This window comes from Ochotona princeps, chromosome 2 (genome assembly GCF_030435755.1).
Source record: "Ochotona princeps isolate mOchPri1 chromosome 2, mOchPri1.hap1, whole genome shotgun sequence".
NCBI lineage: Eukaryota > Metazoa > Chordata > Mammalia > Lagomorpha > Ochotonidae > Ochotona > Ochotona princeps.
Window position 1 is genome coordinate 103,728,182 of NC_080833.1, and position 16,668 is coordinate 103,744,849.

Consider the following 16,668-nt stretch of genomic DNA (forward strand, 5'->3'; position numbering starts at 1 on the left):
AGATGGTAGTGGAAGACAGTTCAAGTGCTTGTGTCCTGCTACCCATGTGGAAGCCTGCATGGAATTCTGGGCTCCTGATTTCAGGCTGGCCTAGCCTTGGCTATTATAGCTGTTTAGAGTGAGACAACAGATAGAAAATCAATCTCGGGGCCCAGCGGCGTGGCTTAGCGGCTAAAGTCCTCGCCTTGAAAGCCCCGGGATCCCATATGGGCGCCGGTTCTAATCCCGGCAGCTCCACTTCCCATCCAGCTCCCTGCTTGTGGCCTGGGAAAGCAGTTGAGGATGGCCCAAACCTTTGGGACCCTGCACCCATGTGGGAGACCTGGAAGAGGTTCTTGGTTCCCGGCTTCGGACCGGCGCGCACCAGCTCACTTGGGGAGTGAATCATCGGATGGAAGATCTTCCTCTCTGTCTCTCCTCCTTTCTGTAAAACTGACTTTGTAACAAAATAAATAAATCTTTTAAAAAAATCGATCTCTCTTCTGTCAAATATATGAATCAATCTCAAAAATAGATGAAAAGGAGTAGGGAGAAGAGAAGGAGAAGCAGTACCTCTCCTCCCCCTCCTCCTCAGGGGTAGAGGCAGATGTCAGTCCTAATCAAAGAGCTTCCAATGTCTGCCTTTCCCTATTTTGAACAGGAATCTACACCTGCTCAAAATCACTACCTGAATGCTGGGCATGTGGCAGTAAATAACTTGTATTTTTATAGAGGTCTTCACATTGCAGGGAAGTAAACCAGAGGAATGATATTCAGCCTCAACCACATTTGAACCTAATTAAAAGACAGCTAGTATCTCAAGCTGAGGCTTATAAAAGGAGCTTTTGGTGGCTCTTGGGAGGAACTGAGTGTATTTTGAATACGTCCAAAGTGTACACATAACTCGAATGGCTTTTAAATACAAACACACATGTTTTTAATACTCCTCTCTTCAACAGGTGGAGCTTAGGGGCAGTGTTTTGGTGTCACAAATTAAACCTCAGCCTGAGCCGCTGGAATCACATATGAGTGCCTGTTCAAGCCTCAACCGTTCCACTTCTGATCCAGTTTCTTGCTAATGGCCTGAGAGAAAATGATGGATCACAGCCTGAGTGCCTGGGCCCTACCATCCACATAGGAAACCCAGATAAAACCCCTGGTTCCTGCCTTCTAGTTTTGGCATGGTCTGGCTCCGGTCATTATAGCTGTCTGGTGAGTGAAATGAGGGATGGGAGATTTGTGTCTATCCCTCTGCCTTTATTAACTCTTTCAAATAAACAATAAACAAACAGAAAAAGACGTGGGCCTTAATTCTCTTCACTTCCAATGTGGGCTGAACATTCTGAGTTGATTTTTTGCAGGTGACCTTTCCATATGGCAGAAGCAATACTATGTGTTTTCCAATATAGAAAGGCATTACTACATTTCACTTCTTTCTTTTTTCTCTCAGATCACTCTGTCTGGAACACTGTTTCTCTTAGAACTTGACTTGGCAGAAACATTTCCAATTTCAACGGAGATAAAGCAGATAGATGGTGGCAGAACAAAATTCACACCTAGAACAACTTAGGTGATACAGAAAGCACACTGAGGGCAGGGAGCTAAGCAATGACAAACAGTGGGTAAAGGCTCCAGAAAGGGAGGGAATAACCCAGAAAGGAGGAGCTAGCTACTGTGACCAGCTGGGCAAGAGCATAAAGCTAAGACTCCTGTGCAAAATTTCAGTGAAGAAACACTGTTGAGAAAAAGAACAAAGATCTTCTGGCAAAGACTAAGGAGGCACACACAGCTTACAGCACACACACACACAGCAGTCTTCCCTGGGAATATGTGTCACATTTCGGCTACACAGGGCGGTAAATATAATACGTGGAAGCCAATGGGAAATAGAGCGGGGTGTTACAGCACTTTCATGAGACCGAGATTTTAACAGTTCAGGATCCATTAGGAGTTAAAATCTCACAAAATACATTAGGTTCTAAACTGAAAACTTTGGAAGTCAAGGGAGAACCCTAAAGAGACTATCCTAGATGTCTCTCCCTCCTCTTTCGAGAGGCACCCCACCTCCCGGCTCTTCGGAAGTGCTTTCCCCTTCCTCTCCCTTCCCTGCTCACCTGGTCCCTTCGCAAATAAACTTTTCTGGGGCCTGGCGGCGTGGCCTAGCGGCTAAAGTCCTCGCCTTGAAAGCCCCGGGATCCCATATGGGCGCCGGTTCTAATCCTGGCAGCTCCACTTCCCATCCAGCTCCCTGCTTGTGGCCTGGGAAAGCAGTTGAGGACGGCCCAATGCATTGGGACCCTGCACCCGTGTGGGAGACCTGGAAGAGGTTCCAGGTTCTCGGCATCAGACTGGCGCGCACCGGCCCGTTGTGGCTCACTTGGGGAGTGAATCATCGGATGGAAGATCTTCCTCTCTGTCTCTCCTCCTCTGTGTATATCTGGCTGTAATAAAATGAATAAATCTTTAAAAAAAAAATAAACTTTTCTGTCTGCAAAAAAAAAAAAAAAAAAAAAGAGAGACTATCCTAATCGGGGATATAAACCAGTTTTGTCTAGGCACAGTCCCGAACGAATCAAGCGAACACCCACTATTCTGTATACACCTGGCAAGCAGATAAATTCTCCTGAAAAAATAACATTGCCTAGAGCCTCTAAAATTTCCCAAACTGTCTGCATTTAATAAAAAATTACTAGGTATATCAAATAACATGACCAATGACTAAACACCAGGAGGAAAAGATAAACAATAGAAATATGGGGGCCCAAAGCAGCTCAGCGGCTAAATCCTCACCTTGCATTCACAGGATCCCATGTGGGTGCTGCTTCATGTCCTAGCTGCTCCACTTTCTTTGCTGGAGCAAGTAGAAAAGGTTGGCCAAGGGCCCGGCGCTGTAGCCTAGCAGCTAAAGTCCTCACCTTGAACGTGCCAGGATCCTATACAGGTGCTGGTTCTAATCGCGGCAGCCCCGCTTCCCATCCAGCTCCCTGCTTGTGGCCTGGGAAAGCAGTCAAGGACGGCCCAAAGCATTGGGATCCTGCACCCGCGTGGGAGATCTGGAAGAGCTCCTTGCTCCTGGCTTCAGACCGGCACAGCACTGGCCATTGTGGTCACTTGGGGAGTGAATCATCAGATATATATATCTGACTTTGCAATAAAAATAAATAAATCTTAAAAAAAAAAAAAAAGGTTGGCCCAAGGCCTTGGGACCCTGCACCCACATGGGAGACCCTGGGGGAGGCTCCTGGCTACAGATCAGTTCTACTTAGGCTAGAGAACATTTAGGGAGTGAACCAGCAGATGGGGGGTCTTTTTGTCTTTCCTTCTCTCCATAAATCTGATGTGCCTTTCCAATTAAATTCTATAAATCTTTAAAAAAATATATGTAACCCAGCGTGGTAGCATAGTGGCTAAAGTCGTTGCCTTGCATGCACCAGGAACCCAAAACAGCACTGGTTCTAATACTGGCAGCCCTATTTCCCATCCTGCTCCCTGCTTGTGGCCTGGGAAAGCAATTGAGCACGGCTCAAAGCCTTGGGACCCTGCCCCCACGTGGGAGACCCAAAAAGGGCTCCTGGCTCCAGATCTCTCAGCTTCGCCCATTGGGGCCACTTGGGAACAAGTCAGAGGACAGAGGATCTTCCTCTCTGTCTCCCCTCATATCTGTACATCTGATTTTCCAATTAAAAAAAATAAATAAATCTTTTTAGAAAACATTGAGGAAAGTGTTTAAGCAAGGATTTTAATTATATCCAGTATATTAAACATGGATAATTTTAGCAGAAAATGTGAATAAAGCCGTCAAATGAATTTCAGGAGCCAGTGTTATGAGATAACAGATTAAACCACTTCCTGGGATGTTGGCAGCCCATATGAGTGCTGGTTCAAGACCCATTTCTGATCTAGTTCCCTGCTAATTGCTTGGGAAAAGCAGTGGAATATGGCCCAAGTGTCTGTGCCCTGTTCCCAAACGGAAGACCAGATAGGAGCTCTTCTGGTTTCCGGCTTTGGCTATTGCAACCACCTGTAGAGTGAACTCACAGATGGAAGATCCCTTTCCTTCTCTGTCTTCCATTCTTTGTGTAACCCTCTGAAACAAAGAAATCTTTAAAAATAAAATGTTCAGGAATTAAAGCATCATCTTTTATGGTAGACACTTGGCTCAGCAATTAAGTTACTTTCTGGAACACTCATACCCATGTCAGAGTTTCTGGTGTAAGTTTCTTCCTCTTCTAATCTAAGCCTCTGCTAATGCACACCCCAGGAGGCAGTGATGGTTCAAATACTCTGATCTCCGTCACCCATATGTGAGACCCAGACAGAGTTCTGGGATCCTGGCTTTGGCCTGGCCTAGTCCTGGCTATTGTGGGCATTTGAGGAGTAAACCAGGAGATGAACATCTAAGTGGGTAACATGTTCAATGCAGTATAGTTTATGAAGATGAGAAAAGAAAATCTAGGAGTAGGCATTTCACCTAGCAATGAATATGCCTATGTCCTAAAAATCAGACTGCCTAGGGTGGATGTACATGTTCCTGATTCCAGTTTCCTCTTAATACAGACCATGGAACCAACAATGGCTCAGGTAAACCAGGTTCCTGCCATCCACATGGGTCACCTAGAGAGTTCCCAGTCCAAGTTTCAGCCTGACCCAGTCTCAGCCACTGCAGGCAGTAAAGGAATAAACCAGATGATGCGGCAGCTCTCTTTGTTTCTGTGTATCTATCACTTTGCCTTCCAAATAAATTCTATTTAAAAAGTTTTAATACACAAGTGTTTATTAAAAACAAGTGTTTTGGACCTGGCGCAGTAGCCTAGTGGCCAAAGTCCTCGCCTTGCACCTGCAGGCATCCCATATGGGCGTCAGTTTTAATCACCTCTCCTATAACTCCCACGTGGGTGCAGGGTCCCAAGGCCTTGGGCGGTCCTTGACTCTATCCCAGGCCACAAGCAGGGAGCTGGATGGGAAGCGGGGCTGCCGCGATTAGAACTGGCACCTATATGGGATCCCAGCATATTCAAGGTGAGAACTTCAGACTCTAGGCTACCGTGCTGGGACATTTATAACAGGGACATTAAAAAAAAATTCAACAGTTACACATTTGTATTAACATAAGAGCTCGTCACATTCCACATTCCTTGTTTGTCAGGTGGTGTTACAAAATGGCATTACTGGGGATTTGAAGAGCCTGAGAACCCCAATTCCCAATTGTTTTCCACAAATACTCAATTGCCTAAGAAAATTAATAATAACTCTTAAGATTATCCCCTACTGTTCCATTGTCCCTTGGGCAATAACTGAAATCCAATTTAAGATGACCTGTGTTGACAAAATGTAAATTTAAGTGTAACAGCATGGCTTAGGCCCCTTGCTTCCAATGTGGCGGCTTCAAGGGGCCTAGCGACTCGAGCTAGGGGCTGGCGGGGTACAGCAGGCCTGGGAACTCCTGCAAGTGTTTGGGTCCGAGGTGTGTGTGGGGGGAATTCTTGGGCCCTGGACTGGCATAGTGTGCTGGTGGGCTGGGATTATGGACTCATTAATATGCTTGAGTTCAAGCTGGGCAGAGGGGTAGCGTCCCAGGCCAGCACATGTGCCAGAGGACTGGCTTAGGGTCCCAGGTGGGCAGACAGGGCTTCAGGCCAGCACACTGCCCCACCAGCTGTCCAGGCTGGGGTGCCCATGGATGTGGGGGCTATGGAGTCATCAGGGAAGAAGGCTTAGGATGTATGGGAGGGAGGACCACTGAGGGAGTATGTTACAGGTGAGGAATGACTCCTGTTGACAAGGCCACTGTACTTGCAGGTAAGCAAGGGGCTGAGGTTAAATTTTTGGAGGAAGGAAGCTAGAGAACTGATACAGCCCCCTCCCCCCCACATGGGAGCTGGGTTAGTTAGCACTGACCACCACTAAACACCATCCAATGGCATACAGTAAAGTTAGGGCTGGAAGCCTACCTGGCAGGGTCAGATCCCAGCAGTGTCAGAACAGGGGATGGGTAACATTAGGCTGGGCCATGACACTACCCAGCATGTGAGAGAACCAGGTCTGGAGGCAGATTTTGTGGGAGATACGTGAGCTCAGCCTTGCAAAATTGCAATAACTGCTGGTTTGCTCAATAGCTGGTGTGGGTGACAGGCTGAGCTAGGCATGACCATGGAACACCCTGACACTCGGGTACTGGGGTTGGGAACAGGCTGGGTGGGAGGCAGCAACCACAGGTGCACCCAGGAATGGGGTATAGGGCAGGCGTGGCCGCAACATCCATCACCACACACAGAGGACGAGACAGAGGGGGCAGACTGTGTTGGGTAAGAACCTAGCACCCATTGGCACAGGTGAGATCTGAGTCTAGGAATGCCCAGATGGGAGAACTTGGGGAACTTTCCTGGTGGGCTGTAACTCTTGCTAGAGAACATGTGAGTCAGGCCTGGGTACTGATTAGACTGGGCAAGAAAGCAAAGGTGTGGGCTTGTTCAGGGTTGGAGGGGGTGGGGGCTTACGAAAGAGGCAGGGCCAAAATCTTAGCACCCTAGCATGTGTAGAAGCCAAGATGGAGTGTAGGCCATGCTAGTCAAGGCTGGGCTGCAACACCCACCAGTGTTGCAGCATACAATGGCAAAGGCCAAGAAAGGGATAGGCAATGCCAGGCTGGGACAGAGCAACCCTCAGCACACGCAAGAGGTATGACTGGGAGCAGGCCTAGTCAGAGAGCTAAGGGGACACCCTGGCTGGGTTGTGGATTCCAAGCGGTGAGCAGAAGAGATGAAATGGGGGTGGCGAACTGGGCTGGACACGAAGGCACTGTACCTTGGCATGGTTATGGACTGAATCTGGGGTGTGCCAGACTGGGTTGGGCTCCAGCACCCACTGGTGCTCACAAGAGCCAGAGTGGGTGTAGGACAGGTTGGGCTAGGTACTGGCACCCGCTGAACCACATGTGAGCTGGATCTGAGTGTGGCCAGGTGTGACTAGACAACAGCACCCAACAAAAAGAACCAGGAATGGATGTGGGCTGGTTGGGCAAGGCTGCTGTACCTGTGAGGACAGCAGGTGGGCTAAGTCAGACTGGGCCAAGCACCCACTGGTATGTGCAAGATCTGCCAATGGGAGGTGACCTGATAGAGGAACTTGGGAAACTCCTCTGTCAGGATGCAGTTTCTGAAGGTGAGAGCAAGAATCATGACTGGGAGTTGCCCAGACCAGGCCAGGTTTCAGTACCTGCCAGCATATGCGTGGGTCAGGTCTGGGAACAGGCCCAGTCAATTCATAAACACCCTGGGCCAATTCATAACACCCACTGGAAGATGTGAGAAATCAGAATGGGGAGTAAAACAGGCCAGTTCACATTAGAGTCAGGACCAGGGGCTGGCTGGGCTGGACTAGGCTGTAGCACCTACCAGCATGAACTGGGACTAGGGCAGGCCAAGCCCAGCCAGGCTGCAGCACCTGCCGGCAAATGCCGAAGTGACAAGGGTCATGCCATACTGGGCCACAGCACTCACAAGTACACATAAGACCCGTGTTGGGTGGAGCCAGTAGGGAAGCAGCAGGGGCTCTCCTGCTTGGCCATTTCTCCCACTGATGAGCTTGAGAACTGGGAGGGGGACCAAACCAGGCTAGGAAGGGCTACAACGTCTGTTGGTCCACATGTGAGCTGACTGAAGGGGAGTGTCAGGCTGGGCTAAGTGACTGTATCTACTGGTACATGCACGATTCAGAGTAAGTGCAGGCTGGCCAGTGTTCAGAACAGCATCAAGCCAGACTGCAGAACCATCTGAAAAGTGCAAGATTCGGAGCTAGTAGGAACTTGGAGCTGGTAGGAAATCTCTGATGGGCTGCAGCTCCCACTGGTGAACATGAGAACCAGGACCAGGGATAGACCTGGCTAGACAGGCAGTAGCACCCACCAGCATAAGTGTGGGCTAGATAGTAGGGTTAGTCGGGCTGAGCTGGGCTGCAGCACCCATTGGTGTGTACAAAAGCTGAATGGGATGCTGGATAGACCAAACAAGTCTGTACACACCTGCATGTGCAGGAACCAGGGCTGGTGGGGGGTATTTGGGATTTCCCTGACTAGGCTTCAGTTTCTGCTAGTGTACATGAGAGCCACCTGTGTGGTGGGCAGGGTTAAGCTGAGCAGCAGCATTGGCTGGTTTGTGTAAGAGACAGGGTTGGAGAGAGAGAGAGAGAGAGAGAGAGAGAGAGAGAGAGAGTTGGAGACAGAACTGGCCCAACAACTGCAACCACCAGTGTGTGTAAGCTGATATGGGTGACATATTGAGCTGGACTCTGAACTGACTGGTTCACACAGAAGTCAGGTCTGGGGTCACCTCAGATGAGGTTTCTGTGGAGACTGCTGCCCTCCTCCTCACTGATCCAGTGTCCTTTAATTTGAAAGAGCCCAAGTGCTTGGGCCCAAGCTCCCAAGCGCCCAAGCAGAAGACCTAGAAGAAATTCTATGCTCCTGGCTTTGGTATGGCTCTGCCCTCGTTGCTGTGGCCATTTGGGGAGTGAACTAGAAGATGGAAGATCGTTCTATCTCTCACTTTCTCTCTGTAACTCTACCTTTCACATAAATAAAAACAAACCTCTTAAGAAAAGTATCTTTAGGCACAGCGCAATGGCTAACCATTTGCTTTCAAAGTGCTGGGATCCCATACGGATGCCAGCTCATGTTCTAGCTGCTCCACTTCCCATCCAGCTCCCTGCCTGTGGTTTGTAAAAGCAGTGGAGGATGGCCCAAAACCTTGGGAACCTGTAGCCATGTATGTGACCCAGAAGAAGCTCCTGGCTCCTGGCTTTGAATCAGCTCAGTTCTGGCCACTGTAGCCACTTGGGGAGTGACCCAGTGGATGAAAAGATCTGTCTCTCCTCTCTGTAAATCTGCCTTTCCCACTCAAAAAAAATTCCTTAAAAAGGTACCTTTATAAGAAAAAGTTCATCATTACTCATGATGACAATCCAACATCATGTACCTTCTGCCGGGATATCCTGGGAAGGATACAAAATCACCTATTTGGTATCCATGCCCAGATTTTAATCTGAATGAAGAAACAATCAGACATATCCAAATTAATCCTGAAAAAACTACCTATCATGGACTCCTAAAAATTAATGGAGGTCAAATGTATGTTTTCCAGCTGTCAACATAAACACAATCCTCAGCTACTAATAATCATTAACCACCAGATAGGTGAGTGAGTGAGTGCAGAAAGGTGTGCACTGTGATGCAACAAATGAAGCCACTGCTTGATACAGCTGCATCTCATACTGGAACATCCAGGATCAAGGCCCATCTGCACCAGAGATCCTGATAAACACCCTACAATGTATAGGAGAGCCTCACCTAACAAAGAGTTATACAGATCAAAATGTTGGCAGTCCTGAAGTAAAGAAACTCTGCAGTGTTTGACCCAAAGAAACAGAAATAGGGCCTGGCGTGGTAGCCTATTGGCTAAATCCTTGCCTTACACGTGCCGGGATCCCATATGGGCACTGGTTATACTCCTGGCGGCCCTACTTCCCATCCAGCTCCCTGCTGTGGCCTGGGAAAGCAGTCAAGGATGGCCCAAAGCATTGGGATCCTGCACCCGCGTGGGAGATCTGGAACGGGCACCTGGGTCCTGGCTTAGGATCGGTTCAGCTCCACACAGAAGATCTGGAGGAGGCTCTTGGCTTCTAGTTTGGGTCTGGTTTATCCTCAGCCATTGTGGCCATTTGGGAGAGAGTTGGTAGTTGGAGGACCTCTGTCTCTCCCTCTCTCTGTAACTCTGCCTTTCAAATAGTTAACCTTTCTTTCTTCTTCTTCTTTTTTTAAAACATTTTGTTTAATTTTATTGGAAAGGCAGATTTACAGAGAGAGAAGAAACAGAGAGAAAGATCTTGCATCTGCTGCTTTACTCCCCCAAATGGCTACAATGGCCAGAGCTGAGTCAATCTGAAGCCAGGAAATTCTTTCAGGTCTAGCACATGAGTCCAGGGTCCCAAGACTTTGGACCACTCTCCACTGCTTTTCCAGGCCACAAGCAGGGAGCTGAATGGGAAGTGGAGCAGCTGGGACACACACTGGTGCCCACATGGACGCTGGCGCTTGAAGACAGGCCTCTCTTTTTTTCCTTTATAAAAAGAATTAGATGGAAATTCAAAATATTTTCTCAGTAAATGCAAAACAATAGACTAATTACAAGCACTGATAGTCTAATGTTGATTAAATGCACAATTTTATTCCAGGGAGCCAACAGGCACATGTATGTGATTTGCCTCACCCACAACTGTGCTAGTGCACAGTAGAGACCAGGAAAAGGAGATCACACCACTGATCCAAAGTTAACAAGCTGGTTGGTGGTGGGTGGAGAGAGAAAAAAAGCTGCACTGGAGTTAGATGAACTGTAGTTCTCTTGGGAAGCTCAGCAACAGAGTCCCAAAAAGGCAGAGAATGGAAAATAATGTAGAAGCAGCTGAATAGCTATAGGATACAGCAGATTTACCTCCGGGGACTATAAACTATCATAATGTTGGGGATTTCATTGATTTTTGTCCTAGATAATCTCACTAAAGTAGTTTTCCAATAATAACTTCAAATGCACAAAACATAAGAACCAGACTAATAGGTGAACAGACATATATGATAAAGTGAGTAAAGCAACAGGCTGACAGTAAAATCTAAAAGATGGGAAGGGGGGGATTGCAGGTGCCAGAACAGCACAGCTGAGTAAGACCTTCTGAGATGATAGAAACATTCTGTATCTGTTCTATCAAATATGGAACAGCTAAATGTAGCCAGGGAGATTTGCAACGTGGCTAGTGAGAGTGCAGGGCTTTGTATTTTATTAACTGTTAATTACTTTCAAATTGATATGGCCATCCGTGGCTGCTGTTACTAGTGTAGCACTAGATTCATGCAATTTTGGCTTCATATCCTGCATTCACTATTACTGCTAACTTTATTTCTCTGAGTTTCAATTCATTCCTATACAAAACGAAAACAAACTTAATATTTATTGATGTAGATTAAATGAGATAAAGCAGACAAAGCATAAAGCACAGTTACACATATATAGCAAACACTTCAAACCAATGCTTATTATCCCTACTAAATGGCAAAGGTAATTATTTTGTCTCAGTGCCTAGTACAGTGTCCCTTTCATAAAACACACTCATTAGACATTTGTGGCATGAACGCCAAGCCACAAGACTATTTCCTTCTAATAACTTTCATATATAATCCATTACTCAATCTGCTGAGGTCTTGGAAAGATTTGAAACAATGTCTCTAATGTATACTTGATATCACTTTTAGCACCTTATAAAATTCAGAAAAATGACATGTATATGTTAACCAGAGATATTCATAAAAATGTCAATTAGACCTATATCAGTCTTATCCTTTGGTTAATCACCATTATCTGAAAGTAGACAACTCCAAAATAATTAAGTATATTTCCACAATTTTACAGAAAAGAGAGGACTTTGAGAGGTACACATATAAGGAAAAATACTTATAAACTGAGAAATAATTTTTTCACCTAGAAACAAGCAAGTCAATATCTGAAACAGTTTCTTAACACTTATATTAGACATTCAACATACTTCATTTTCATTTTACTAATGTATATCTACTATGTCCACAAAGGTATTAACTATGAAGACCTTGCAAGAATTCAATTACACCAACAAGTCCTTAATCGCAAAGTATTCTTAAAAAAAAAAAAAAAAAGCATTAGTGGGAGGGTAGTGTTGTTATGCCAGCATCCTATATGGGCACCAGATCAAATCCCAGTTGTTCCATTTCCAATCTACCTCTTGCTAATGTGTCTGAGAAAATAGTGAAGTGCCTGGGCTCCTGGACCCACATGGGAGACCAGAAAAATTCCTGGCTTTGCTTTGACCACTGCAGTCATTTAGGGAGTGAACCAAAGGATAAAAGATATATCTCTCTCACTCTCCCTCTAACTGTGCCTTTCACATAAGCAAATCTTTTTAAAATGTATGAAACTTGTTCCCTTTATATAGATTTTAAAAATTACTTATTTGGGTGGAAGGCAGGGCAGGGAAATTAAAAGAACTTCCATCCACTGGTTCGTTCTTCAATAGCCATAACAGCTAGGGCTGGGCCAGGCTGAAGCCAGGAGCCAGCTATCTGGGGTGGGTGACAAGGGTCCAAGCACTTGGACCATCCTCTTCTGCATTAGCAGGGAACTGGATTGGAAGCAGAGCAGTTAGGATTCAAAGAGCACTCAGACAAAGGAAGCAGCTTAATCTACATCACCAAAGGCCCCCAAAAGTACTCTTATAAATCACTGAAAAACAACTCACCCTTCAATAGCTGGTGATCGGTCAGGACGAGTACTGCCTCGGGATCTATACCTCCGAGTCACTGGCAGCCGGGGAGGCCGACTGGTTCCCCAGAAGTCAGTGTGAGTCTGTTGACCTCTCTCATTGGCTCTATTATCTTGGTCCAGTGGATTGCTACTTAGAAATGGTCTAAACTCTTGGAAAAACATCGTGTGATCCAAATGGTCCCAAAGCTAGTAAAACCAGAAATAAATCATGTGTTAGGAACAAAGAAGAGATAGGGAAAAGACAAAGAAATAACTTTTAAGACTCTGCAATTCATCAGCTCTAAAATAACAATACATTTCCTCAATTTCATGGAAAACAGACGTTTCTGAAGTACACACACACAAGAAGATAAGTAGACATATAGTTTATCATTATGTAAGAATAACTTCACCTGTCCATGGCCACTATAAGCACAAACCAGCTCTTCAAACCCAGGGACCTGGCTTCTGCCTCACAGGGCAGCACCAGGAACAATATGTCATGTTGACTAGGACTTGACTTTTTTTTCAACATTTATTTTATTTTTATTGGAAAGTCAGATATACAGAGAGGAGGAGGAGAAACAGAGAAGATCTTCCATCCACCAATTCATTCCTCAAGTGGCCACAATGGCTGGAGCTGCACCAATCCAAAGGTAGGAGCCAGGAGTCTTCCATGTCTCCCACATGGGTGCTGGATCCCAAAGGCTTTGGGCTGTCCTCGACTGCTTTCCCAGGCCACAAGCAGGGAGCTGGATGGGAAGTGGGGCTGCCAGGATTAGAAATGGTGCCCATATGGGATCCTGGCACATGCAAGGTGAGGACCTAGGCCACTAGGCTACCATCCGGGTCCTATCATAGACTTCTAAACATAATCAGTCATTCAGATAAATTTCATAATGTTGTATTCTATAAAAATGACATCCAACTCCCACTGTAGAATTTAGGATTTAATTAAACAATATGTATGCTATTAAAAAAAAAAGTACTGCCACCTCAAGATGAAAATAGATAGCTGGGGCCTGGTGTGGTGGCCTAACAGCTGAAGTCCTCGCCTTGAAAGCACCAGGATCCCATACAGGCATTGGTTCTAGTCCCAACAGCTCCATTTCCCATCCAGCTCCCTGCTTGTGGCCTGGGAAGGCAGTCAAGGACAGCCCAAAGTCTTGGGACCCTGCACCCACGTGGGAGACCCGGAAGAAGTTCCTGGCTCTTGGCTTCGGATCAGTGCAGTGCCAGCCATTGCGCTCACTTGGGAAGTGAATCATCAGATGGAAGATCTTCCTCTCTCTATCTCCTCCTCTCTGTATATTTGACTTTGCAATAAAAAAAAATATATCTTAAAAAAAGAAAATAGATATAGCTGCAAAATCTCTTGATAAAATCTTGCAAAGTCCTCTATGATAAGAGGGGCCATGCCAAAGCAGCACAGGAATGACAGGGGCCAGTGTTGTGGCACAAAGAGTTAATCAGCCACCTACAATGTCAGCTGCTCCACTTCCTATGCAGCTCCCCACCTTAGCTTCTCCTATGTGAGTGCAGATGCCCAAGGACTTGGGTAATTCTCTGCTGCTTTCAAGGGCCTGGCGGCGTGGCCTAGCGGCTAAAAGTCCTCGCCTTGAAAGCTCCGGGATCCCATATGGGCGCCGGTTCTAATCCCGGCAGCTCCACTTCCCATCCAGCTCCCTGCTTGTGGCCTGGGAAAGCAGTTGAGGATGGCTCAAAGCTCTGGGACCCTGCACCCGCATGGGAGACCTGGAAGAGGTTCCAGGTTCCCGGCATCGGATTGGCGCGCACCGCCCGTTGTGGCTCACTTGGGGAGTGAAACATCAGATGGAAGACCTTCCTCTCTGTCTCTCCTCCTCTCTGTGTATCCAGCTTTCCAATAAAAAAAAAAAAAATCCTCTGCTGCTTTCTCAAACATATTAGCAAGGGAGGCAGACTGAAAATGGAGTAGCCAGTACTCAAACCAGTGCCCAAGTGCATTGCCAGAAGACAGCAGCTTAATCCACTGCACCATATGCTGGCAAGGGATGTAGGCATCTTAACCAGCATTTAATCACTGGTCAGTAGCTAAGACATCACATGGGACATCTACATCTCATGACAGAGGGCCTGGTCTAAGTCCCAGCTCCACTGATTCCAAGCCAACTTTCTGCTAACAGATAATACAAAAGACAGCAGGTGATGACCCAAATATTTGGTCCCAGCCATCACGTAGGGTACACTCAATCCCTGGCTAAGTTCTGTGCTCCTGAATTTAGCCTGGCCCAGCATTGGCTGCTGTGGGCATCTGGGCAGTAAACCAACAGATGAAAGATATCTGTTTTTCTACCTTCAAATAAAAAACTAAAATAAAGTAACCACCCTAATTTTTCATTTTTAATGTACAGAATTACACTGACACAATAATAATAAATCTTTAAAAAAAACAAATAAAAAAACCCATCAAGTCTTTAAAAAAAAAAAAATAATCTACGACACAATTTTTTTATTCAACATTCCAAAGCAAATGTCACATTTATAATTCCAAAATTACATGTGCTTCCAATAAATGAAAGAATAGTAGCTGAGTCTTTCATACGCTCAATCATCTACTTCACAAAAAGCAACATAAACTATAGAAAGAAATCCACAGTCCCTTACTCACAAAATTCCACATCTGGTCACAAAGAAAGCCTCTGAAAATGTTGAATTGTATTGTAACCTACTAACTCATGATACTGCATCCAAAATGTTTTAAAATTTTGAACAGAAGAAAAGCTATGCACCAAGCTTCTAAAATCAATAATCTGTTTTAAAATTATATTTCTTAGATGACTTTAAATTGTTATCAAACCCAATGGTACATAATAATTTTGGAGGTTTCAGGATTAGAAGTAGCTTCCATATCAGCATGAAGCATTTGGCCATTGGCTCGAGCAGTACATAATGCAGACTAATAGCAACAATCATTATATCTATAGCATATTTTCATCCCAAAATGATAGAGTACTCTGGTCACACAACACAGAATAAAAAAAGCACACTTAACAAATTCACATCAAATCAACACTAAGAATAAAAATAGCTCAGGTCATCTGTTTCTCAGGAGACTCAGAGAAGTCTAAGCGAAATAGTTCATACGACAAAAGTGGGTATTCAGGACGTGACTTACGTAAGCAAAAATGGAGAATTCTACCACAGAGTTTCGGTGAAACATCCAAACTGATCAGAGAGAAAGTTTATTGTGCACAATTTGTCTTGAAAAACCAAATAGTTCCCTAAATAGAGTAAAAAGACTATAGCTCTGATTTCAATATAAATACTAGGATGGCCAAAATCTCTCATTCAGCAGAATTTGCTCTGAATTAAACATAATTGCACCTGCTCCTCTTAAAAGTTTCTCAAAATCTTAAAGTCACTGTATGACCCAGCAATTTCACTTTTCTAATATTTATTTTATTTCTATTAGAAAGTCAGATATAGGGTCCGGCGCTGTAGCCTAGCGGTTAAAGTCCTCACCTTGAACACGCTGGGATTCCATATGAGCGCCAGTTCTAATCCCAGCAGCTCCACTTCCCATCCAGCTCCCTGCTTGTGGCCTGGGAAAGCATTTGAGGACGGCCCAAAGCCTTGGGTGTGGGAGAACTGGAAGAGGTTCCAGGTTCCAGGTTCCCGGCTTCGGATCGGCATAGCACTGGCCGTTGCGCTTACATAGGGAGTGAATCAACAGATGGAAGATATTCCTCTCTGTTTCCTCCTCTCTGTATATCTGACTTTTTCTTTAATGTAATAGAACCCTTTCTCTTTTTTTAAGATTTATTTATTTTTATTACAAAGTCAGATATACAGAGAGGAGAGACAGAGAAGATCTTCCCTCTGATGATTCACTCCCCAACCGGCCACAACAGAGCTGTGCTGAATCAAAGCCAGGAACCTGGTGCCCCTTCCGGGTCTCCCACGTGGGTGCTGGGTCCCAAGGCTTTGGGCCATCCTCCACTGCTTTTCCAGGCCACAAGCAGGGAGCTGGATGGGAAGTGGGGCCACTGGGACATGAACCGGCGCCCACATGGGATCCCAGTGCGTGCAAGTAGAGGACTACCGTGCCAGGCCCAGCAATTTCATTTCTAATTATATATTAAAGAAAACTGAAAACAGTGTCAAACCAAAAAAGTTGTACAAAAATATTCGTACAAATTGTCTATCAACTAATAAAATGTGGTAAAAATAAAATATAATGCTGCCCTAAAAGGGAACAATGAATCTCTACACAAAACAACATGTATGAGGCTTGGAACATTGTTAAACAGAAAAAGTTACAAAAGGTCACAAATCTTATGGTGTTATTACATCCAATGTCTTACATTAGCAAACCTATAGAGACAGAAAA

At 45.5% G+C, this 16,668-nt stretch overlaps 1 protein-coding gene across 4 annotated transcripts in view; it reads right to left on the bottom strand.

Annotated features, from left to right (window-relative positions):
• The window catches only part of RNF115 (ring finger protein 115), a 71,521-nt gene that overhangs the window by 10,225 nt on the left and 44,628 nt on the right, over window positions 1–16,668 (bottom strand). For all 4 annotated transcript variants that reach the window (XM_058660156.1, XM_058660155.1, XM_004581840.4 and 1 more), the window contains one exon: window positions 12,292–12,503. In XM_058660156.1, coding sequence (XP_058516139.1) covers window positions 12,292–12,503 — 212 coding nt within the window. The remainder of the gene's footprint in view (window positions 1–12,291; window positions 12,504–16,668) is intronic.